Source organism: Podarcis melisellensis (genome assembly GCF_964234715.1).
Source record: "Podarcis melisellensis genome assembly, chromosome: 6".
In the NCBI taxonomy this organism is placed as follows: Eukaryota; Metazoa; Chordata; class Lepidosauria; order Squamata; family Lacertidae; genus Podarcis; species Podarcis melisellensis.
Window position 1 is genome coordinate 35,710,523 of NC_138538.1, and position 26,280 is coordinate 35,736,802.

The window sequence follows — 26,280 nt, forward strand, 5'->3', positions numbered from 1 at the left end:
AGCTCACCATCTTTCAAAGCAGTCCGTTGATAAGTTTTAACAATAAAATTGGTTGGCTTGCATGTTGTTGTTGTTTAGTCGTTTAGTCGTGTCCGACTATTTGTGACCCCATGGGCCAGAGCACGCCAGGCACTCCTGTCTTCCACTGCCTCCCGCAGTTTGGTCAAACTCATGCTGGTAGCTTTGAGGACACTGTACAACCATCTCATCCTCTGCCATCCCCTTCTCCTTGTGCCCTCCATCTTTCCCAACACCAGGGGCTTTTCCAGGGAGTCTTCTCTTCTTATGAGGTGGCCAAAGTATTGGAGGCTCAGCTTCAGGATCTGTCCTTCCAGTGAGCACTCAGGGCTGATTAAGAACGGATAGGTTTGATCTTCTTGTAGTCCATGGGACTCTCAAGAGCACCATAATTCAAAAGCATCAATTCTTCAGTGATCAGTCTTCTTTGTGGTCCAGCTTCCCAGAAAATATCTGAAAGCAATTTCACAATAAAAACCATTAGCAATAAAAAGAATTGCAAAATTACACAATTACACAATTTAAACAATTAAAAACACTTTTTCAATTCCAATGCAGATGTAGTTCTCTGTGTTCTCTGGACACAGTTCTCTGTCTTTTGGTCTTAAAGCAACCCATGAACTCACTCCATTGGACTTGCTCCAAATTGAGTCTGTAAATCCTATCAGCAGCACTGGCTCCTCCTATCTCTAGGATCTTGATGTCCTCCACTATGGTGCTTGTTCCCACCTCCTTCTGCCACAATCTGATACTTTCTCCTGCCAACATATACACAAGAAATGCCTGCATGGCTTAAAGCTGCAGCTGCATAGCTTACATAATATTATGTAACTTTGGCCTTCAAGTGACTACAAGCTATATAGTTTTCTATGCAATCTCTTTGTCTGTCTCTGTCCACTGATCAGCAGCTCCTTCTCCAGAACATTACCCTTCTTGTTCGAATACTGCTTGAAGTGGGCTTCTGCAGATCATAGAAGATCTGGACATCCCATATAAAGACGAAGAAATGTGTTTTGTACAAAGATCCCCAAGCATGATCTGCAATTCAGCCTTATTTCCCCCCTCATAGCAATGAATTTACAGTCCTGGCCAGCAGCCTTTGGACTTCCTTGGACCCTGGCTTGGGTCTTCTTCACCTGTGTGTGGGCCCTGAACATACCAACTTTTATGAGGAGAAACATCTGACTAAGAAAACATTCCCTATAGTCAGTGGTCAACACCAGAGAAGATCTCACCCATGGGATGAAATTAATTTCATCCCACAAATCTAATTGAAGCCATTAGTGAATATTCTTGCCTTTCAGACAGGATCAAAGCATTCCATGAGCCAGATCATTAACTTCTTTGCAAGGCAATTACATAACTTATTGTATCAATTAGTTTGCCTCCAGCTGTATGAGTTTATCTCTGCCTATTGGGGCTAATCTGCAGCCGCAAAGAAAATCAGCAGACCAGATTTGATTCAAAGGCCCTTTGCTAGGTTTCCCTCCTCTGTTTTGCTCCTCTTATTAGGTAACATTAGAAGAAATCATCTTTCAAACACAGCCTTCATAAAAGGACTTGAGCTCTTCCATTTTGTGAAATTGCTTTTTAAGATATTCTAAACACAGCTGCTGCAAGAGTTCCAGGGCAGTAAGTGAGGAACCTCAGGTCTGGGGGCCAAATGAAGCTCTCCAGGGCTTTATATCCAGCCCAGGACAATCCCTCTCTTCAGACCTCACCATCACCGGTGCTGCTCTGCACTCCCCTCAAGGACTTTCCCCTGCTGGAATAGAAACACAGGGAATATAGGAGGCTGCCTTCTACTTTGCTCCATCTAGCTTAGCATTGTCTACATTGGCTGGCAGAAGCCTGGAGATGCTGAGGGTGCTGCAAATCAGAAGCTCCATGACTCAGCAACAATCCTTCCTCCTATATGTTCTTGAACTCTGATAATACCTCCAGCTTGATTTCACAGAGTATGTAAAGGGGTGTGGTGTGTGGGTGGAAAAACTTCTGAGTAGCTACATCCATTGCTCTTACCATTTTTGCTTTTGACTCCATTCAACAAGGGTACAGTGGAACCCTGGTTGTCGAACGCTTCGGAAGTCAAATGTTTTGGCTTTTGAATGCAGACAACACAGATTTTTTCAATGGATTTTGCCGACTGGCAATTGCGCCTTGGTTGTTGAACGTTTCGGAAGTCAAACGGTCTTCCGGAACAGATTACATTTGACAACCAAGGTTCCACTGTATATAGCCCCTGGAAGCCAATTCATGAAGAATGATGGCCCCTGGGCTGAAAAGAGTCCCCATCCCTATTCTAGGGCATGGTCCTTCCCCATACACTGTAGTCTTCACAATCTTCCATGCCATTTGCGACTCATCTCATTTCTAAAGCAATGTGTGCATCCTACGTAATGCTATTCATACTCTGTCCTAACAGCAGCTAAAGCTCTGTGCCTAGACAAGTGCAAATTTTGTGCCAAGGAATGTTGGATTCCGCAACCTGTCTGTGTATGGAACACCCAAGCGTTGGCCATTTTGGCATCTTTAGCAGCTATGTACTGACGCCTCACCAAAGAATGGTAAGAGATTACACGCATTTGAACACAATTTGTGTATGATACTTATTTTATTGAAAAATACTTACGTTTATGTTTCGTAAAACATAAAAGTGGTTTACAACAAAAGTACATAAAACTATATAGTAAAAGCCACATTAAAAAAAAAGATAAAAATCAGACTTCAATTAACTATTGTGGAAAGTTGTATTCTTAATTGCCTGGCAGAATAAAAAAGTTTTCAGTAGGCACTTAAAATTTGAAACAGAAGGCGCCAGCTAAATCCCTCTTGGCAGAGTATTCCACAATACTGGGCCAATGACACTAAAAGTTCTGTATCTTCCAGTTGTCAAGTAAGTTTCACCAATATGGGGATTGGGGAACAACCAATGATGTTTCTGTAGAAGAGATCAGTGACTGAGCTGGGATATAAGGGTTCAGGTGATCCCTAAGTTGTTTGGGGGCTTTGTAAATTAATGCAAGCCCCTTGAAAAAGAGAAATGACAGAGGGAATATGGGTAGATAGGTTCGAATTTAGAAATAATTACTATAATTTAAATAGATGCATGTTTATTTTGTTATTTAGATATTTATACACCACACTTACATAAAAAATATAATCAAGGCAGTGTACAACATAAAAATATAATATTAGAGTAAATAAAAAAAAATCCAATAAAAACCAGTTGGTAAAAAATAATTGTTCCAAAGATGTGTCTGAACAGTCCAGTTTTATTAAGATACATAAAAGAAGGCAGAGATAATGCCTGCTTGACCTCAACTGACTTAGAGTCCCATAGGGCAGGGCCTTCAGTGTTAAAAGTTTGCACCCTGGTAAAGGCAGACTGAATCTCAAGAATTAAACAGAAAAGAAAATAATAAGAGTAGACCCTGCATGACTGAAGACTGTCCACACCTGGGGTAGTATTTCTTATTATCTCCATAAGTTAAAAAATTGGAAGCTTACATTTTTCTTTTTTTAAAAAAAGCTAAAAATTTAGAAAAGGCACTTTGAATATCCATAAGGCAACACCCTGCCTGTACGTATAGCCCTGATCCAGCCGTGGAGGGGGGGGGGGGAATGCACAAAAGGCACTCACTTCAGATCTTTCTCTCCCCCCCCCCCCCCGCACTCTCTTGCTTCAAGGCCAAAGAGTTAGATAAAAATGTCTGCAAGTAAGTACCACACATATATCAATAGTTGAATAGGGGCAAGTATACCTATATAGTGGGTTGGGAACTTGTAGTCTTCCAGATCAATGGTGGCTGGTGACCATGGGACTGGTAGGGCAAAGCACAGGGAGGCCAATACGAAGTGGAGCTGGAGCCAATGAGGCAGGACAAACTAATTCTAGTTTAGGTAGGACAAACTAATTCTAGTTTAGCCCTCTTCTCCCTCCTCCCCCGCTTCAATCTACAAGTACAACACTGAGACGAAGGAGGAGAAAGCTGATAACCAGTGCCACTCCCTGCCCTGGTTGTAAGTAAGAAGCCAGGCAGTGGTTGGTGAGGCACTTCTAACTTTGCCCTAATGGACTAGCCTCCACTGTTCCAGATGTTGCTAGGCTCTATTTCTCATCAACCCTAACCAGTATGGCCCAGGGTCAGAGATCATGGCAGCTGGAGTCTAAGAATATCTGGACTTCCCTTCCCTGATTTACAGGCATAGAATGAATGCCTTCAAGAGACTTCATGCTGTGCAGGATTAATCAACCTTTTTGTGGGTGTTTGGGCCACGAAATGGTATGTAAATAAAACATTGTGGATAAGCAAATATTCCAGAAACATCTAAAGTATAGGTAGGAAAACTAAGGCCCGGGGACTGGATCCGGCCCAATCGCCATCTAAATCCGGCCTGTGGATGGTCCGAGAATCAGTGTGTGTCCTTTCTTTAAAATGCATCTCTGGGTGCATTTGTTATTTTCTCCATAAGTTAAAAAATTGGAAGCTTACATTTTTCTTTTTTAAAAAAAGCTAAAAATTTAGAAAAGGCACTTTGAATATCCACAAGGCAACACCCTGCCTGTACGTATAGGCCTGATCCAGCTGTGGAGGGGGGGGGGGAAATGCACAAAAGGCACTCACTTCGGATCTTTCTCCCCCCCCCCCCCGGCACTCTCTTGCTTCAAGGCCAAAGAGTTAGATAAAAATGTCTGCAAGTGCCACACACATATCAATAGTTGAATAGGGGCAAGTATATCTATATAGTGGGTTGGGAACTTGTAGTCTTCCAGATCAATGGTGGCTGGTCCCATGGGACTGGTAGGGCAAAGCACAGGGAGGCCAATACGAAGTGGAGCTGGAGCCAATGAGGCAGGACAAACTAATTCTAGTTTAGGTAGGACAAACTAATTCTAGTTTAGTCCTCTTCTTCCTCCTCCCCTGCTTCAATCTACAAGGACAACACTGAGACGAAGGAGGAGAAAGCTGATAACCAGTGCCACTCCCTGCCCTGGTTGTAAGTAAGAAGCCAGGCAGTGGTTGGTGAGGCACTTCTAACTTTGCCCTAATGGACTAGCCTCCACTGTTCCAGATGTTGCTAGGCTCTATTTCTCATCAACCCTAACCAGTATGGCCCAGGGTCAGAGATCATGGCAGCAGGAGTCTAAGAATATCTGGACTTCCCTTCCCTGATTTACAGGCATAGAATGAATGCCTTCAAGAGACTTCATGGTGTGCAGGATTAATCAACCTTTTTGTGGGCGTTTGGCCCACAAAATGGTATGTAAATAAAACATTGTGGATAAGCAAATATTCCAGAAACATCTAAAGTATAGGTAGGAAAACTAAGGCCCGGGGGCTGGATCCGGCCCAATCGCCTTCTAAATCCGTCCTGTGGATGGTCCGAGAATCAGTGTGTGTCCTTTTCTTTAAAATGCATTTCTGGGTTATTTGTGGGGCATAGCAATTCGTTCACCCCCCCAAAAAAATAGTCTGCCCCCCCACAAGGTCTGAGGGACAGTGGACTGGCCCCCTGCTGAAAAAGTTTGCTTACCCCGATCTAAAGAGCCACAGATTTCCCACCCCAGCTATACACTAAGATTTCAAGGCATTTACAGCACGATAAGTGAATGAGACCTACTTCCATGGGGGCTGTTTGAAAGCCCTGCCAAAAGAGGTTTGAAATGTAAACTTCAAAATGTGAGTTTCCCAATAATTCCCAAAAATCGCATTTTCACATTTGGAAATTGCCATGCATTCTGCATATTTGTATCATCACAGAACATTAAGCTCCCGACATATTAACATTTTTTGTACAATGTCAGAGTTCAATGCACACAAGCAAAGTCATGGGAACCACATGTCAAGTGGGGTCAGCTGACTTGCACAATGATGGTTGAGCAAGCTTCAGAACCCGTCTCAGTTTGGGACACACCAGCAGCTGATATTCAAAGGGTGAAAACCCATAGTGCATATGTCCACTTGGTCAATAGATAGGTATAAATGCAGATACAGAGTGCTTGTTTGTGGAGCGGAATATGGGGTAAGGCAGCCACAAGAGAGGAATAGCCATTGAATGGGTCAGTGCATATGGCTGAGTGGCTGTGGCCGTTGTTATGGATAGCTGTATGTCTGAGCCTGTTTTCTTTGTGTGGCTGTTCGCCTGTCTGTCACCTCTTGTGTCTAGTTGCAGTTGTGGTTCCCATGCATAATGTGGTGAATATCTGGTAATCAATATGTAGCGCAGGCTGGACAGCCATCAGCCAAGGGTGTTGTAACTGTATCCTGTGTTGCATGCAGATCCTGCAAAGGACACAAGTTGGACCAGAGGGACTCCAAGGTCCCTTCCCACTCAATGATCCTCTGGGAGGAACTCATTTCACGCTCCTCCAATCATTCCATCAGCTTGCCTGAGAAAACAATCTCCCCTCTTCTCCACCCCCATACTATTCTATATGGAATTTGTCTACACACACATGTGTGTGTGTCTGTGTGTGTGTGTGTGTGTATGTGTGCGTGTAGTTTTTGTTCTTGTTTTTATTGTGCATTTCAGGTTTTTATCTTGTATTTTTATACTGGGATCTTCCCTGATATCAACAGATGAAGAACAGTATACAAATTTAATTAATAACAATCATCATCTTGATTATCATCATCAACAACAACACTAGAAAATATTCATTATCAGTATTTACAAACAGTTTTAAACACCTCACAAAATGTGATGGGCATTCTGGTGAATTTTCCTACTGCAGAGTTGCATTTGAGCTTGCCTTCTGCTTTAACTTTATTGTGAAAAACACTTAGCTTTGACTGTGAAACTCTACCTTTAACTGAGAGTATACCCCATTGATCTCAATGTAACATTTATTTATTTATTTATTTATTTATTTATTTATTTATTTATTTGTGACCTAATTCAAATTGACAGATATGGCTTTTCTGAGCACATGCCTCCATTTCTACAGCAAATGTATGTGTATTTCTGCATTGGCAGCTAACATTTCTTTCATGAGATTGCTTGCATGCTTCTTTCCACAAGGGAAATCTCAGTAATTTCTTCTGGACCTCAGACGTCTTCACCACATAATGTGAATCTTACCTATTTCATGTTCTAAATGTTAGTAATCCTACAATTCAAGATTGTCAATATCCTAACTGGCAGTGATTCTCCGGGGTTTCAGACAGAGATATCCAGCTCTACCTGAGGATACCAGGGATTGAACCTGGGACCTCCTGAGTGCAGAGCAGATGTTCTTCCACTGAGCTACAGCCCTTCCCCCATGCAACCATAGCTGTGTGTGGGTAGGCATCATCTGTAGCTGCATCTCTGCATCTCCCCCCTCACATAAAACACCTCTTCAGGAGAAGCCCCTTGCGCTGAGCTGTGAATTTTCACCTCTCAGCTCATCAACTCGCCTCCTAGTCCAAACTTGTCAGGCATTTCCCCCCTCAGGCTGGCAGCCTGCTCCTCAGCCCCTAAGTGACAGCCGACATTCCCATCGCTGCAAGCCCTCCACAAACAAACCTCCCGCCGCAGTGACCCTTCGCCGTCAAACACATCTGACCCTGGATCCTAACACACGGCCTAACTTGGTGGCTCTGGGCCCCGCAGCCTTTACAATAACACTGGTGCTGTTCTTTTGTGTCCCAACAGTCGGAACATCCCCAGTCACAGTTAGTAAAAGGCCCATGTTTACCAGGCAGCACTGTGTCTAAGATTGGAGAAGGGTGGGTGGGTTATTAATCGCCGCCTTGGCCAATTATTCAAGCACAAGAGATTAATCACCCAGCAACACACACACTCTCTCACTGCCTGTGAGGCGGACAAGAGGCAGCTGTGGACAGAAAAGCTTTACTGGTCTCCTAGAGCGAAGTACTGAGTTGGGGAGAGGTACGCAGAATGAGTCTCCTCAAAAGACAGTGAGCAAGATGAATTTGAACGCAGCAGAAAGGGGGGCTCCTGTTCACAAATCAAATATGAATGCCCTTTCCCAAGGCAGCAGAACAACCACAAGAATAACCCACCCATTAAAAATCACTATTTAATAAGTTTACTACTACTAAAAGGTAAAAGGTAAAGGTAAAGGACCCCTGGACGGTTAAGTTCAATCAAAGGCGACTATGGGGTGTGGCACTCATCTCACTTCAGGCCAAGGGAGCCAGTGTTTGTCCACAGACAGCTTTCCAGGTCATGTGGCCAGCATGACTAATCCGCTTCTGGCGCAACAGGACAGGATGATGGAAACCAGACACACAGAAATGCTGTTTACCTTCCCACCACAGTGGTACCTATTTATCTAGTTGGACTGGTGTGCTTTCAAACTGCTAGGTTGGCAGTAGCTGGGACAGAGCAACGGGAGCTCACCCCGTTGCAGGGATTCGAATTGCCGACCTTCCGATCAGCAAGCCCAAGAGGTTCAGTGGTTTATTATTTTTTTTATAATATTTTTTATTGCTTTTTTCCAAGGTCAAATACATCGTCAATAATTCAACAAAAGCGACTTTACAAAAAAGAAGAAAAAGAAGATTATAAAAGGGAAAAATTCACATTTAACAAACAGTTTTTCATGATCCACTGGACTTCCCCGCATCCTCCACCCTCTGCATCCTTTACAATAAAGAAAAATAACAGCAAATTGATACCTTGTTTCCTGCGTTTTTGTACTTTCATCAAGTTGTATTTTAGATTTAGGGTATTTGTTATTAGCTCACTTTTCCATCGATCCTCAGAATAAAAACTTTACTCTAAACTTTAGTCATTACACAGTCATAACTTAGTTTCCACCATAATCAAAATTTAATTGCTGAAGCTTGTTGTCCCAAAACTTAGCAAATTCTCAACATTCATATGGTTCAGTGGTTTAGACCACAGCGCCACCTGCATCCCTTTACTACTACTAAATACTACTAGTACTACTATACTTCTTCAGCCTTTAGGTCCCCTGTTGCATCTCTTCCAATTCAGGACTGTGGCTCATTGCCGATATACTGGAGTGGTTTCAGCTAGGAGCTCTTGATGACAAGTAGTGTTCTGTCATTTTCACTTCTAGGACTTTTCCTATAGCAAGTTATTCTTCTGCATTAGGTTTTTTTAAATGCATTATTATTCTGATTCTTATGACCCCCTTCAGCAGCAGGTCCCAGGGTAGGTTATTATTCGAATTATAATTCACAATTCAGAATTGAAAACAGTTAAAACAGATCACTGTCACAGGTGGGCCCTGAGAGCGGACACCTCAGATGTTGAAGTCCAAGGTAAAGAGGCGTCTCTCCATTATTCACCAAAAGCTGTACAGTGAAGAAGCCACACACATCTCTGTGGGGAGGGAAGTTCACAATTTAGGGGATGCCACAGAAAATGCCCTCAACTGGGCCACCCACCCCCCAGACTCCTGAGGGAAGCAGACCTACCAAGAGGGCTATTAAATCTAGAATTGTCTGTAGGGAAACTGGTGTTCATCCAGATGTTTTCCAAGGATAGAGATTTTGAGCATCTTTAGGAAAAGCAAAAACAAACACAAAAGTCATTTGAATTTCACATCAGGAAGAATGCATTTACAATTTGTGGGTGGGTGGGTGGCTGGCTGGAATGGAATCTGCAAACTTCAACTTTGCCAGAAAAACAAAGTTGAGCTCCTGGAATTTCACAAGAAATTCAGGTTTCACAAGATTCATGCTCATCCACAAGCATTTAAAGCATAAGTCAATAGCTGGGACTGAGATGAGTACAGTAAACTTGATCAACAGTTTCCAAATCACCTTAATGTCACTTGAGTCAGTCTCATGAAATGACAGCATGCCAAAGTAGCAAATTGAGACTCTAGAATGATTCCTCCAATGCAGTTGAATACAGGAAAGGTGGGTGGGGGGTATGGAGATGATTCTGGCTTCTTTGCACTAACCCATCACATGAAATCTTTTCATAACACCACTCAGCTAAACTTGTCAGCTGTGTTTATGGTGGACCACTTGAGTCTGCCATCGGTGGAATCATATAAACTACATTAGTAATCAAACCTATTTGGTGATGGAAACAGATACCCCACAGCCAATATAACTTAGCTATGATCTAAATTTTAAACAAGGAGATGGAATAAACCTACCAGTGATGGACAGCTTCCTTCCTCATTAATGCTGAGTGGGTCAAAATCTTGTTAAAACATGCCACATTTGGGATCTTTGCCCAATACTTGACCAGAAAATAAATAGAGAGCAAAGCAATGCATGAAAACACAAGTACCATATATTATTTAATTGAATTATGCAAGATGAGCCCAGTCCTGATTCGTGGAAGATATCCAGAATAATTGTCTTAGCAAACCAGGGGAAAAACAGGAGGACACTGACTCTTGGGCTGGGCTATTGTTTACAGGTTTTTGTTGGGGAGATTGTTATTATTCTTTGTATCTTTATATTTAGATCTTATTGTGATTTATGTGGAATTTGTTAAATTTTGTTGTGTACTTTTTGATATGTTTTATATACTGACTGCTTTTGCTATGCTTGTAATTATGCACATCTTTTCATGTTGTAAGCCGCCTTGATCATGGTTTTAACTATGGAAAGGCTGAATACAAATAAGTTGCCCATTACTATTACTAATCAGTACCTTATAATTATTAATTCAAGCAAAACATTTAAATCAAATTATGTATGTTCAGATCAATAATCAAAGACAAATTTCTGATTGATTAGGTGAGCTTTAAATATTATATATATATGTCTGTCAAATCCATAAAATACCAGTTGTCCTTAAATGATACTAAGGCTTTTGATCAAATTCCAAAGAAGAAGTTAAAAATTTGGAATAATTATGGGGTGGGGGGAAATATCCAGAAAATCACAGCAATTAGAATAATTAGGTGTCTGCTTAAACACATAGAGAGAACATGAGGGACAGACCCAGGAAGCCATAAGCCCAGTAGTTAGTTTATTTAACAGATGTTTAGCATACAATTTCCCGATGTTTGACAGTAGACTTATTGGCCGATAATTGGATGGCAGCTTTTTGTCACCCTTTTTAAAGATTGGGATAATTATAGATTGCTGCCATGAGTTAGGTGTGATACCAGATCTATCTATCATAGTGAATAGTTCCGCTAGTATCGGAGCCCACCACTCTGGCTTGACTTTGATCAGTTCAGATGGAATAGCATCAGGGCTGGCAGCCTTTCCTGCATTCATCTGGTCAATTAAAGTTATAACTTCAGTGATGGAGACAGTGGGCCACTCATCTGCGAAAGTAAAAGTGGTATGGTCTTGACTATCAGGTGGAATACAGTCATTGAAGAAAACCACCTTAAAATGCTCTACCCATGACAAAGATGGAATCAATGCCAGCAAATCATCCTGTGTCTGTGGGGAGTTTGCTACAACGGAAGCCATAAGCAGTCATGTAGCATTTCTAGAAATCACTAAGCAGGGCCTCTTCTTCCCCCTACTCTACATGGCTCCACTTGCCTCGAATCTATAGGGCTCTAGTGCCCTATAGTTTACCCCACAAGTTGCCAATACGACACCTGTGGGTCAGCCCTCCCAGGCACCCACAAAGTCCCCTCCCACTGCTGAAATTAGGCTTGTGAGAAGGAGTCTATTGTACCCAATAGATCACAGTGTGTGGTGCCCAAACCTGCTTCTCTAGATTGCAAATGTGCTCATGAACCCCAATAAGCTAGTGACCCCCTCATTTCCTGCAGCCGCCCGAGTTTCTGCCAAATTTTCCAAACCGTATTTCACTTAGGCCAAATCAGAGTCATCAACATTGGCTTTGTTTGGGTTGGAGATGAGAGAGATTTTTAAGACAATCTTTTAACACAATCTCCCTCCACCCCCCGCCAGCCTTCTAGCCTCCATCTCCATCCTCCATCCTTCATCCTTCATCTTCCATGCGCCCCTGTGCTGCTAGCACATCAAAGCCCTATGAAGAGCAGCGCGTCAACTCTTCTTGCATTGGTTCCTTCTTTAACACTCACAGCTCATGATAACACTGAGGATGAGAGGTATAAAAGCCAGCTGGACATATTTTATCCTTGGCATGGCCCAATGTGATCCATATAGTGAAATTTCCAGGAAGAAGGGGGGTGGGGGTGGGGGAGAGAGAGAGACTTGTGTTAAATGCTGCTTCTTTCTTTTCTTCTCTGTGCCAAATATTATTCTAAAACGAAATGGTTTTAAGGCGGTCCATCCCACCCGCATCATGTAATTAGGTTTTTCTACGTTGATTTTCTAAACAAACGCCAACCCTCTGCCCTGCTCGGTGTTTGGGGCTGGGAAAGATCTGGTTACACTTTCTCTTCAGGATGGAATTATTATGCTGACAATAGGAGAACAGTCGCTGCTGATGTTGGAATTTCCCTTTGTAAGGGGGAAAAGGGGCTCTGGAGCAAAGAGATTTGCCCAAAGTGAGTCAAGAAACAACTACACATTCCAGGAGGGAAATATTCTTTGTTGATCCGAGATACATACGATGAACTTCATTACAATAAGCACAAACCAGTGAGGGTTTTTTTTTGCATCCTTTGGGACTGTTAGGGAGGAAGGCAGGGAGCCCTGCAGTAGGGGAAACCCGAGTCATTAACAGGCAGAGCCAACTAATTCTAGTTTTGCCCCCATCCTTCTCGCTACAGTAGCAGCACTGAGATTGAGGAGGAGAAAACTGACAGGCAGTGCCGCTTCCTGAACTGGTTTTTAAGAAAGAAGGCAGGTAGGTTGGTTGGTGGGGCATCGTCCTTTTTGCCCAAACATTGCTTTCATTGGTCCTTAGTGAAAAGTTTTTACAAAAAGCTGTTATAGAGCTTCACCCAGGCCCATGATCAGTCTGTGATGGTGGGAGGACGGCTTTAGCTCTTTCCTCACCACCCTGTTTCCTCACAGAAATTGCCCCTTAAGTTGCTCCCGGCTCCTTGCCTTTGGTGCTCTGATCGCGTTCATTCTGTGTGCATCCTGGTATCTCTCGCTCCTGTGTGCCTGGTGAAGAAGTACACCACATCCGGCCTTATCTCAGGAGCTAGAGATAGCAGGCTGCACACAGCAACAATTCCAATAGCCATTCTGCATTTGAGAAAGTGCTGTGTTTACCCGGCTGCCTAGGAATAGAGGTATGAAGTCGCCTCTGGCGGGATGGGCTTGCGAAAGATGAACCAGGCTTTTCAAGAGCAGCTCTGTGACGCCAGGAAGCTTGTGTGCTCATTACACAGAGGCCTAAGGAAAAAGTGCCATAACTCCCATTAGCCTGTTTGCATCTCTGCACCGATTTGGGAATGAAATAATAACCTCTTTCTGCCAGGTGGAAAGGAGTAATAAGCATCTGCCTGAACAATGCTGCCCTCTGCTGACCAGCATATGTTCTTAGAGACATTTTCTACCCAGGGTATCTTTATAAACAGGATCTTTATCGGGGTATCTTTATAAACAGGATCTTTATCGGGGTATCTTTATAAACAGGATCTGTTAGAACTTCCTTTGAAACAGGATGCCTCTGTGGACCTCTGATCTGAAGTGATTGTGGACACGATATCCTGACCTTCAGTGATGGAGAAACTCTAGGGCCAGGTATCTGGGGAGATTCTGTTCATGCCTTGGAGATGTGAAAGTCAATTCATGGACAACTGGCCACTACAGTGGCCACACAGATTTTTCCACCTGTTGTGGATTGGGGAAGCTCCTTGCTGGGAGACCCCTTTTTAGACAAGGGTTCCTCCTCAAAGAATTATGATAGGCTGCTGCACTTGTCTGTTTAGTGCTTGGGATGTTTCTAGGCCCTACTGCCCCACCTATTGTGCCCAGTAGGTTTTGGTTCCCCCAAAAACTCCAGACCTTGTGAAATATCCTTATGAAGTATAACTTAACCATGTGGTCTCAAGCAAACATACACAGAGAAGCTTGCAAATAAAATGAAATAAATTTAACTTTCTTCGTTATATGTTATCTGCTTAAGCAGAGTCTTGGGTTTCAGAGCAGGTACTGAGTTCCTTGCAGAAGAGAGGTTCTAAAAGCGAGCATCTTTGGACATCAGATATTTCCAGAGACTGAGGCCAGAGCCTCACTTATTTATAGGCATCTGAGCCCACCATAAGCTGTTTTCTCCAGGGGCAGAATAAGCTCCATTTCTAATGTCAGTTGTTTGAGTGGCCAGTGATAAATTGACTTAGAGGAAGATTCACCTTTTCAGTATAAGCTGGCCAGTTCCAACCATCTTAGGTATTATTTTAAAAGAGTTTGTTGGAAAACAAAAGATAGGGAGTTATAGCCAGTTAAGGCCCACTGAAACAAATGGTTCTAAGTTGTCATGCCCATTAATTTTAACTCTGAGTACACCTAACACAGGATACAACCCAGGATGTAGATCTGTTGCAGTCTTTCCAAAAGAGTGCTCTGGTGACTGGCACTCTAGGTGGCATTGTAGAGCTACATCAGAATACAGGACTTCACCACACCACCATAAAGAGCTTTCTACTTGCGTTCCTTCGTTCATCCAATTCCTACATTCCCTAGCTACAGAACTAATGCCACAGAATGAACATGTCAACTTAAGTCAATTTCTAAGGTATCAGTTTGAGGTTCATCCGTGTGTGTTTATGTAGACACAAACACACTTTTTGACACCAGTTCCCCTTTGTCACAAGTATTAGCCATCACTTTAGTTTGTAGTCTCCCAGCTCTAAACTTTGTTTTTTTTTTAATATAATTTTTATTGAATTTTCAAATTTTAATACAAAGCAAAAAAGAAAGAAGAAAGAAAGGAAAAAGAAGAAAGAAAAGAGAAAAAAAAAATAAACACAAATAGATTCTTTCATAACCCTCTTTCATTGACTTCCCCCCACCCCCACCCATGCATCCCAATTTTCAAACTTAATTCAGCAAGTTCTTGTTTCATTTCTTAAACCTCTTCTTATTATATTTAAACTTAATTCCCTTTATTAGGCCCAACTTATTTATCCCATTTTCTTATATACCTTAAATTCTTTTTCTAAGATCGATCGAGGTTCTTATACCATAAATTTCCCCATTTTCATATTAAAATATAAATCAAAATTATAAAACCCAAAAATCATAAACTAGTTTTAAAACTTTCTATTTTCCCCCTCCCTCCTTGTCCGGATATCTGTCCCTTCCTAGATATCTGACCTCTTATAAAACTCCTAGCCCGGATTCCTCACATCTGAGGCCTCTAACACCATTTGAGTCTCTCTCTGCCTGTTTTGTTGATAGTCCTTCTTATTGATCTTCAAGTCTCGAGGGATGTCTAATGCAGTCTCTTCGCCTTCTCTCCAATCAATCCTAGTTGAAAAGACTTGCTGCAGGGGTTCTGCCAGATGTTCCCTTAAATCACGTTCACCAATTCCAGAAAAGAGGAGGAAGTCCCAGTTATATTTCTTCATTATTTCAGCTTCCCATCTATAGTGTCCAAAAACTTCCTCCTTTACTTTTCTCTTTTCAAAATCCATAATCCAATAAACTTCTCTGTCCCCTTGCTGCATGAAGTCCTGTTCCTGTACTTTTTGCCCTCCAGACTCCTTGTCCTCCAACTTCAAAGAAACTTTTTCCAGTTCAGCTGCAGAATCTTTCAAGGTCAAATCCTCAGTTCCATCAGCAGAGTTGCTTGTTTTTGAAATCAAAGCCGTAAGCTGTTTGTCCATAGCTATCTCTTGCTCTTGTAGAATTCCCACGAGAAAAAGGGCTCTCTCTATTTCCGCTTGTAATTTTCCTTCTGCAGCCATTGTAATGTCTCTGGTTTCCCCTAGGGGGATTGCCATTTTTTCCCCTTTACCAACAGTCTATTACTTTATTATTACTTGTTGTTACTTAATTTCCAGCAACTTCTGGTTAAATGTAACACCTTTGGATCAGAGAGATATAAAGATACAGTTCTTATCTTGATTCCGCTGTTTGACAGCTCAGATGACAGCTGTCAAACTCCCTTTCTTTCAGGCTAGGCTAATGCGGAACACTCCCGGATCCCGGGTGGGGGTTCCCAAAAATTTTCCCAAATACACCTCTTCCTCCAGCACAACTTAAAAAGACAAAAAAAACCCTTGTTTTCACAAATCGATGGAATCTTTTATCAGTCCCAAAAGACAAAAAGAAGATCTTTTTAATCCGATCTTAGGCTTTCGCTCCTTGCTTCAGATCGTGCATGCAGGGGGGGGGTGCGGACTTCCTTTTGACACAGCCCCCCCGTTCGCCAAATTAAAGAAGTTAATTTCTTTTAAAATCCAAATTTCGTTTTACTCACAAGGGTGTTTGTTTCAGTCCGAATGTCAGGAAGAAAGTTGACGCTCTCCGGCAATGGCTTGCGGCTTCGCTCCACTGAGATAGCGGTCTACTCTCAGCACCGCGCCACTCCTCAGACCTTCTCCGCAGCCTTTAAAAAGGCTCTTCGACTGTCAAGGAGGGCGCTTAAGGTGCCCACCGAGTCACCAGGTCCACAGGTATCCGCACCTGTGGTTTCTAAGGGCCCCCGCGTCGCCGGCGCGGCAAGACCCGTCCTCGATGGAGCCGATTCCCTCCGGAGCTCGGAGGGAATCCGCCATTAAACCGATCGCGTCAACCCGGAAGTCCCCAGCTCTAAACTTTGGGAGTTATTAGCATGTTATTGATGAGTGCTCCCAGGCTTTGGTACTCCTTCCCTAGAGAAGCTACACTGACTCCCTCCTTGCCATCCTCCTGCCGGCAGGTGAAGACCTTTCTACTCCAACAGGCTTTTTGGAACTGACTGCTTTAATGAGAGACCTGGTGCTGTACTGTTTTTATCGAAATCTTGGTATGCTTTAAATAGATTTTATATATGTAAATAGATTTTATGTATGTATGTATTTTATGTATGTACCAGTATGTATCAGAAATGGGAGTGCCTGATCACCTCATCTGCCTCCTGAGAAATCTCTATGTGGGACAAGAAGCTACAGTTAGAACTGGATATGGAACAACTGACTGGTTCAAAATTGGGAAAGGAGTACGGCAAGGCTGTATATTCTCTCCCTGCTTATTTAACTTATATGCAGAATTCATCATGCGAAAGGCTGGGCTAGATGAATCCCAAGCCGGAATTAAGATTGCCAGAATAAATATCAACCACCTCAGATAAGATGACACTACCTTGATGGCAGAAAGTGAGGAGGAATTAAAGAACCTTTTAATGAGGGTGAAAGAGGAGAGCGCAAAATATGGTCTGAAGCTCAACATCAAAAAAATGAAAATCATGGCCACTGGGCCCATCACCTCCTGGCAAATAGCAGGGGAAGAAATGGAGGCAGTGAGAGATTTTACTTTCTTGGGCTCCTTGATCACTGCAGATGGTGACAGCAGTCACGAAATTAAAAGATGCCTGCTCCTTGGGAGAAAGGCAATGGCAAACCTAGACAGCATCTTAAAAAGCAGAGACATCACCTTGCCAACAAAGATCCGTATAGTTAAAGCCATGGTTTTCCCAGTAGTGATGTATGGAAGTGAGAGCTGGACCATCAAGAAGGCTGATTGCCGAAGAATTGATGCTTTTGAATTATGGTGCTGGAGGAGACTCTTGAGAGTCCCATGGACTGCAAGAAGATCAAACACATCCATTCTTAAGGAAATTAGCCCTGAGTGCTCACTGGAAGGACAGATCCTGAAGCTGAGGCTCCTATACTTTGGCCACCTCATGAGAAGAGAAGACTCCCTGGAAAAGACCCTGATGTTGGGAAAGATGGAGGGCACAAGAAGAAGGGGACGACAGAGGATGAGATGGTTGGACAGTGTTCTTGAAGCTACAAACATGAGTCTGACCAAACTGCGGGAGGCAGTGGAAGACAGGAGTGCCTGGCGTGCTCTGGTCCATGGGGTCACGAGGAGTCGGACACGACTAAACAACAACAACAACAATGTATGTATGTATGTAGCTTTAATTCTTTCAATGTTTAATTGTATTTGAATGATTGGTTTTTCTATGTTTTTATCTGTAAGCTACCTGGAGTCCCTTCAGGGGGCAAAAGGCAGGGTATAAATAAATATGTAACAACAACAATAATAAGTCAATTTACCCCATAGTAAGGCACCAGTAATCTCAAATACAAACCCCAGAAATGGCTAACTTAATTCTTGCTTCCGCTAGTTGCAAGTGATTGCTCTGTTACTTGCTGCCAAGGAAAAAATATTCTCTTCTGGAGCATCCTAAAAGCTGTCAACAGCACACTCAGGTCCCCAAAGCCCCATTCACTCCCCTGCAGTAAGCATGTTGTGACTTGACTACGGGACAGCAAGGCGCTCTGAAATGTCTCCTCCCCTCCAAGTGAAGCAAGTGCCAACACTGTTATCAATTATCAACATTTGTTGAAAACCTTTATTTTGTCCCAAGCCTACCCAGATTAGTCAATTTTATTTCTGCATTTTTTAATTCTTGTCTGTTTCTGTGTTTTAATACTATTTTATGACATACATTATGTTTTATATTCTATTTCTGTACATTACTCGGGTCTTCTCTATATGAAGAATGCTTTATACATTCTGAAATAATATAAAACAAACATTTCAAATAGTCAACTCTTTTTGGCCACTGGCATTTGGTTAGAGGACTGAGCAGTGATCAGTTGGAATCATATAGTTGGAAGGGAAATTTGGCCATGCGAGTGAATTGATATGGAAAGGCTGCTCTCTGGTGGATAAGCCATGAAAATGTTTCCAGAGGAAGTTTTCATCAGAAAGCTCATTATTAGCGTCATTCTTCTAGAAGTCATAGCAGGTTTCAATTAATAAACTGGCAGGAGGGTCCACTGTGGCAGAATGTCAACGTATTCAGGGAAAGTGCCTTTCAGCCACCAATATTTCCTTTGGCTGAAGTTTCCAACAGGCAGCTCTGCAGAGCAAGGAACATTCTGTAAGTCTGGTTTAAAGGCTGTAATTTTCACGAAATCATGAGTCACAAATGCTACAGACTGCCAAATACTAGGCCAGTCAGTTTCCTAATCCCTCTGAGAACTTCCTATGACCTAGAGCCACAAGACCCACAGCTTCCAACATTATTTCACCCTCTGCACTCCCCACAAGTTTCTACTCCCTCCTTGATCCAGTGCTAACTCCTCAGCTGTCTCTCTAGCACCCGCCAGATCTGGGCAGATTGAGCTTCTTTCCTTGACTCCCAAGGATCTTATTCCACTCTCATCTTCTAGACTGTATGCTTATCACCCCTTTCCATAGGAGCCAACTTCTAGGGACCAAGGTCCCTTCAGCCTCCCCACGAAAATATTTAAGGGTGCTGCTGCCCCAGTTGATGGGCATTGCCCTTCAAACAGTGTGTGCATGCCATGTCTTGTGATCGATTATGCATGGTGGGGCTTAACTGTCCCCCCATATTTTATTCAAGTTGTCATCCCTGCACCCTTTCCACTAACCTGCTCTCTTCTTCCTCCAACTCAAGCATAAAGAGGACAGGCTAAGCCTCTGTCATACTCCTGGTACAGGTACACAGGCAAAGTCTTCACCTGTTCAGGGGCAAGATGTGGCTCACGACCTGGGCCTGGATACAGAACATACCAACAAGGATGAGGAGATGCAGCTGGACCAAAACTCACCACCGCTGGTCATTGACCATGCTAGGTAGGGGTGATAGGGGTTGGGCTCTAACAATGTATTGTTTGTGGGTGCCAGACTTTCTAACTCCTGGACCCAGCAAGTGTTAAAACATAAGCCAGGATAGTTTCCTGATGTGGTGACCACTCGGGATGATGGACCATTCAGAAGAACAAAGGGAAGGTATTGGGCCATTAAGAAAGCAAAGGAGACGGGACTCTGGCACAGCAAATGGGTGGGGGCCTTCCTCCATCTCTCAGCTAAAAGGACAAAACCTGAGTTTTAGAGCAGAGTTTGCTGTGATGTGACCTAGAGGGAAATGCTGCAGGTTGGAAAGGCAGAGAGTGAGCCATGGCTGATTTCTGCTTGAATCCAAGGCTGTGGCTATGGGAAAAGCAAGACCCCTTTTGGGTGTCAATGCTGTGAACCCTTCTATCATAGGCCCCGGTTGTATATATGTGTAAGTAAATAATATATCCCAAAGACAACCACAGTCTCTGCTGTGCCTCATTGCTAAAACCCATTGATTCTTTGCTTGTTTGGGGAGCTGTAACCTAATTCCTCCAGTGCAGTCAGGCAACTTGTATTTTAGTAAACTTGCGTTTCAACCTGAAAATTTTCTAGCTGCTTAGAACGTGCAATGAATATTTTGTGTGTGTTTATTTCAATTCTATGCCTATGCTGTCTGTATTCATCATAATCAACTTCATTGAATATCCATGGGTTCTAGTGTTAAGAGAGATGGAAAATAACTTTTCTCTATCCACTTTGTCTATAGAAGTTGAAAAACTTCAATCCAGTTACTGATTCCTGGCCATTTCTCTAAACGAAAAAGTCCCAAATGCTGTAATCTTTCTCCCATATGTTGGTAGCTCTACAAGGGGGGGGGGGGATGACCTACTGAGGTGGAAATTCTACAGAATTAAGAAAAATACCAGTCACCTGGAGAAATAACATTCAAGAGATAAGCCTAAATCCAAGCGTGCCTTTCAATTCCCTCATTTTAAAAGTTGCAAAAATATATGTCTGCCAGAGTCAACAGAGAAGCATGTATTATTCACAACACAAGGTGGCATAAGAGAATTATTTTTGAACACTCCTGGACTGGAAAATTATGGCTCTCAGAGCTGCAGACAAGTTGCTGCACAAATCAAGACTCTGCTGTAACAATGAAGAGAGTAACTGCAGTAGAAAGTAACCTCTGCTAATTTTATCTTTCCAACAACCCTCTGATGTAAGTTTGGACGAGTTACATATTCTCAGCAGTTATCCAGTGAGTTTCAAGACCAAATAGGGATTTGAGCACAGGTTCTCCAAGTCTGACACTCTAACCACATCATCCCATGGTCATAGTGCAAGAAGTCTAAGAAAGAGTCAGAAGACTGGAATTTTCCTAGTCATAAATATATTTTTAACTTGTCCCATCATCCAGTAAAAAAGAATTAGTTCAAAGTCTCAGACTCTGACTTCCGGGACAGTGCAGACACTGTTTTCTTCTTAGTGTAAGGAAAGAAGACTTTGGACAAAACTCCCCCTCCCCCTTTCTCTTGAGTAATAGTCTGTGAAGAAAAAAATTCCTGTATGTGAGCTGCAAGAGACAAAACAAAATAAGGCAGCAGCATAGAGATGCTCTGTTGGCAATCGTCTCTTTGCTTCTATTCCCGTAGTTTCAAAGCAGGTTGCAGAGTTGCTCTAAGGCTCCTAGGAGTCATAGCTCTAGAAAATGGGCTGGGTTAAGTAGATTGCCATAGGTGAGATTAATGCCTTCATAGATTTGAGCACTGGATGGTAGAAAGTGGTGGGTGGAACCTTAGCAGGCTTTTGATGTTGTACGGATTGTTTTGCAACATTCCAGACCAGGGAGAGGACTTTGCCTTATGCAAAGTCTGACTCCACCCCCAGAAGTGGAAAAAGAATCAGGTTATATGCGGAAGTGTGATCAAATAGGTGGAAATGAGCTGACCAACTGCCCATATCCTCTGCCAAGCGCTGGCACCTAAGCACTAAAAGTTCTGTACAGAAATTTGTGTCATTGGTTGCCATCTCAGATGTACCAAAGTTGCAGATAATCTTTAAGGTATGCACCTGATGCACCCTCTTACAAATGCATACATATTTCCCAAGGGTGCTGGCTCACTGCTGCATGATGCAAGACTGAGGAATCAGAAGGTGCAGCGGAAATGAAGAGGTGTGGTTCCCTACCCAAAAGCTGGCTGGAGTGGTGCCATCACATCATAATGTTATGTTGCATGGCAATGGTTGGCATGGATGTTGGTATAGAAGAAGTCTGAAGAGTAAAGACTAAACTGCCCAGAAGCTAAGGGCAAAAGTGGTGGCAAATACTGGCAGCATTCCTACCAAGTAGTAGGGAGTTTCTTATTTTTGTTTTAAAAGCTTTGCCCCTGGTATTGCCAGCTACTGGAAGTGTTTGCACGTTTTTATATATGTCTTTCAGACATACTACAGCTAACAAAATGCCTACAAATTGCTAGCAAATGCTTCATGGCTATCCAGTTAAAAACATTTCATGATACAAGCAGCCCAACCTACTTCTCAAACATGTTCTTGCGCAATATTCACATAATAAAAATATAACCCTTTGTTGATAGTGTGAACGTTTGAGGTGTTTAATGCTGCCAGTTATAAAAATGGTAAAAAGACTGTGCTTCATACATTTGACTTTACAAATATACCAGTGTTAATGATAATACTAGATTATGCAGTTTTGACTTCATTAAAATATATTACCATCATTATTATCCAGGAACTTCTCCAGCGATACAGGATTCTGAGAAGAATAAACATGTTGTTTTTTTCCTGCATACACCCAGGTCTATAGAAAACCTACAATACTAACACTAGATGTCTTACTGGATTAGCTGGGAACATTTTAATAGTTGTGTTTAGCTTAATCTCTGAAGACAGACTACTGGCAAAAATATAAATCTCCTCTTGCCTTCTCCCTTCCCACCATCCACTGTAGACTACAATACTCTGTGCATTTTCCTAATAATATTATTATCTATAAATCTCTATCATATCAAGATACAAGTTTGTCTAATTCCTAGGAAAGATTTTAGGGGCTGCTACAATACCCTTATAGTTCATGATTCACAGAGATACCAATAAGAAACCATTCACCCAGTATGCAGCTGCATAGACCATATTCAGAAACTTGCACTGCACAAATGAACTGTTTGTGTGCTTTCCTAGCTGTCTATAAGACATTCTGGAGTACTGTTAGTGTAGGGGCAGCCAACTGAAATTATGGTACTCTGATCAAAATTTAAGAGGTATATAGTCAAGTGGTATGGCCTCCTAGTCCCAGAAATATCAGTCACTTTGCTAAAATACTTCAATATAGCTTAGAAATAAAGTTTAGAGTAGGAGATAGTGGAGTCTTGAAGCAGCATCAAGACCTCGTGTCCAGTGCAGGAGAAGACAACCTCCCCACCAGGGAGGGACCTTTGCAGAGGTCCAGATGTCAGTGTGACCAGAGCGGCTGGTGGGCAGAGCAAGAACTGCAAGTCACCAGCACCACACAATGTTTCTGGCTCCCTGAGGATCTTGAGAGAAAAAGAAATAGTTTGTGTTTGTGTAGATGACGGAGAAATTTCCTTTTCTCCTTGCAGCACACACAACTTTTGAAAATGCTATACTCTTCCCAGGGAGGGATGACTTTTGCAAGCATCATTAATTTCCATCGGTTTACTTTGAGAAAAACTTAGCTGGATACAACCCAACGTTATTGCTTTGAATCATCTAGCACAGATCCCTATCTTTCCAGTGCTAAAACATACATAGAACTGACTAACCACTTCTCATTTCAAGTAATTTTAAGATCATTATCACAGAAGATTCTGCTCTCAGAGGTTCTACATACAAAACAGCAAAATATGTGGAAAAATATTTTTTAAAAACTAGTGGAACACTTCCAGATTTAATCTCATCTATTTTCTCTCTCTACATATAAAAAGAAATGAGTACTTGACTGGGGGGAAATGGCACCCTGATTGCTTAAAGCCCCCCTCCCCTTTTATTTTATGTTTACATGGTCACATAGAAAAAGCTCAGGATGTACAAAGCTCCCTATTAAGGCCAAATGTGCCTGACAATGCAGCGACATTAACTGACTTGATTCCTAAGAGGGAAACAATTGGCCGGCCTCTGGAACATTTCATTTCTGCTGATAACAGAACTACTGGAAAGGATTAAGGACAGTGGTTATTTCAACATTCATGATTCAGAGAGGAATCTGTGCTTGCTTCAATTGGACAATCACTTCTGGTTTTGCAGAGAAACACATGCATGGCTGCAGTGCAGCTTAAGCTCAGGCACTTCTTAGGAAATGTCTGTCTGGAATGGAAGTTTGCATGGAGTGTATTTTGCTGCATAATTTAAAAGCAACTGCTTCATTGTCATAGTCCACTGGTCAGCTTCCAGCACAGGAAATCAACTGCTTCTCTGTTCGTTCGATGTGCCTGCTGCCGTTAAGACACCTTGAAGATCTAGTGTTTAAAGGTTTGTACACAAGTTGTGTTATTTTCTATATACTATAAATCAAAAGGAAAAGTACACTAAACGTGCTATACAAATAGATATTGTTACTAGCCAAATAATAAATAATGTAAAGTGGATAAGACAGTGTAGCAGCTGTTTCAGCTCCAGGAATGGCAAACACTTGGAATGCAACACTTTTGGAAGCTAGCTACTGGTTGGCAAGAAGATCTCAATTTCTTTCCCATTGGCTACAACAGGATTGCTTGAACAGCTACTTGCCAAGTCCATAGGAGAACTCAGAGAAGATGCCTGAGAGGAGGTTTTAGTTGGTGGAGTGGGACTGGCTGGAGAAGGAGTCAGTCCAGGTTTCTTGGGAGGAATTGGTGGAGGGTTCCCTCTTTCTCCTCTGGGTATGGTCGGTGATTTAATTCCAGGTGACAGTGGACTCAATGGGCCAGAGACCTTGCCTGGGCCACACTCACTTTTGGGGCTCAGGGGAGTGGCCAGGCTTCGGTAGTCTGTGCCAAAGGGGGAGCTGTTGGGAGAAACTGGCTTGATGGGACCCTGCTGGCTGGTGAACCTGGAGAGAACCTGAGTGACTGTATTACGGGCAATCTGCTTTGCGGCAGAATTATCCACCAGGGTGGGTGACAGATCCCTAGATGGAGGGCTTTGGAGACCGCTTGGCTGGTGATCTTGATCAGATTGGGATTGGAATTTGTGACGTGCCGCATGGAAGCGCTGGTTGATCCCCACTTGGTATGAAGATTGGTAGCTGGGGCTGCTGACTGATGCTCCAACCAAACGTTTAGTCATCACTGGGGAGGAACATGGGGAGGGTGTCAGAGATGAAGAAGCTGTGTTGCTCGGAGAAAAGAATATCCCACTGGAAGGGACTGGTGGGGTTGAAGGTGAAAGGGAAACTGTTCTCACTGGGGAGCTGCTAATTTCTGTGGCCCTCTCAGCTGCTGGTCCAATCGGCTCATCCTTGGGCAGAGCTGGCTCCTTACTTGCTTGTACATGAGCATCACAGTGCCCATTTGCCTTGGTATAAGAGTGGGAAACAGTGGCAGAGACAGGCGATAACATAGGTGCCCGTCGAATTGTACTTCCCTGGCTGAGGCTCTCTGTCCAGGGGCTTTCTGTCTGGCAAGTGACTGACCTACTTGAGCCTTCTGTGGCAGTTGCTGTGGACGCCTTTGAGACCTTTGGTGACGTGTGCTCTGCTTTGCCTCTCCCAGCTTTATATGAGGCCTCTAATTCTTTTAGAGTTGTCTTCAGATTCTCTACTTCTTCCTTCAGGGCCTTGGTGCGATTCTCTTCCCGATCCAGCTTGGCTCTCAGCTGCTCCCGTTCAGTGTCAAACTCGGATAGCTGCTTCTCCACTCGCGCCTCCATTTGCAAGCCTCTCTTCTTCTGGGCTGCTAGCTCTCCCTCCAAGTGGCTTACTTTGCTTCTTTCCTCAGCTAGCTTCAGCTTCAGTTCCCCAAGCTTCTGTCCTTCCTCTGCGGCTTTGGCTGTGGCTTTCTTGCACTCCAACACAAGCATGGCAGAAAGCTGCTGTTGGCGGTCATGCTCCTCCTCCAACTGGTCCAATAGCTTCTTCTGCTCTCTCTCAAACTTCTTCGCCTGCGACTTCTCAAATTCCAGCTATAGAAAGGAAGGTAAAGAAGCTCAGAGGGGGGAAGTAAGTTAAAAATAGTTTCGCGCACACCCCGTACACACAAAGATTCTCATATCAGTCATATCAGTTAGTGAATGGATGGATATAAGGATCACTGTAGATAAAAATTAAGTTTCATGAGCAGTCTGCACTCCCAGCTCAATGTGTGCACAGAAAATGACCAAAGTAAGGAGTACACACATTAACCATAAGGTGTAAAGTCAACATAATATAGATTAGGGGTGGGGACCTTTTATTCCACCCCCACCCCCCGCCAACTGATAGCCACATTCCCTCAGGCATAATCATGGCAATGGTCTCATACCTATGGTGTGCAAGTGTGGAGCAAAAAAAAAAATTGTGGTTACCCACATGTTCTCTCCCATCCATTCCCCAACCCTTACACACACCAGTTCCATTGTGCATCTACTATTTGCCTTGTGTGGGTGAGGAAACTAGTGGCATGGCAATGGAAGAAAGTCCCAGTGCCAAACTGCAGGCATGGGGTTCCCATTGCAGCCCCATTTTGAGTCTCCCTGCTGCGACTTGCAATTTGCATGGGAAATAAGC

General features: G+C 43.0%; 1 protein-coding gene and 1 long non-coding RNA gene across 3 annotated transcripts in view; both read right to left on the bottom strand.

Annotated features, from left to right (window-relative positions):
- Nucleotides 1-266: 266 nt before the first annotated feature.
- LOC309372689 lies at nucleotides 267-13,412 on the bottom strand. The gene is made up of 3 exons (XR_014169618.1): nucleotides 9,417-13,412; nucleotides 9,241-9,321; nucleotides 267-471 (listed from the first exon to the last, which is right to left on the bottom strand). It is a non-coding gene; the product is annotated as an uncharacterized lncRNA (long non-coding RNA).
- Nucleotides 13,413-20,935: 7,523 nt separating this feature from the next.
- The window catches only part of CTTNBP2NL (CTTNBP2 N-terminal like), a 31,304-nt gene continuing 25,959 nt past the window's right edge, over nucleotides 20,936-26,280 (bottom strand). For both annotated transcript variants that reach the window (XM_081916357.1, XM_081916356.1), the window contains exon 5: nucleotides 20,936-25,697. In XM_081916357.1, coding sequence (XP_081772483.1) covers nucleotides 24,252-25,697 — 1,446 coding nt within the window. In that variant the 3' untranslated portion in view covers nucleotides 20,936-24,251. The remainder of the gene's footprint in view (nucleotides 25,698-26,280) is intronic.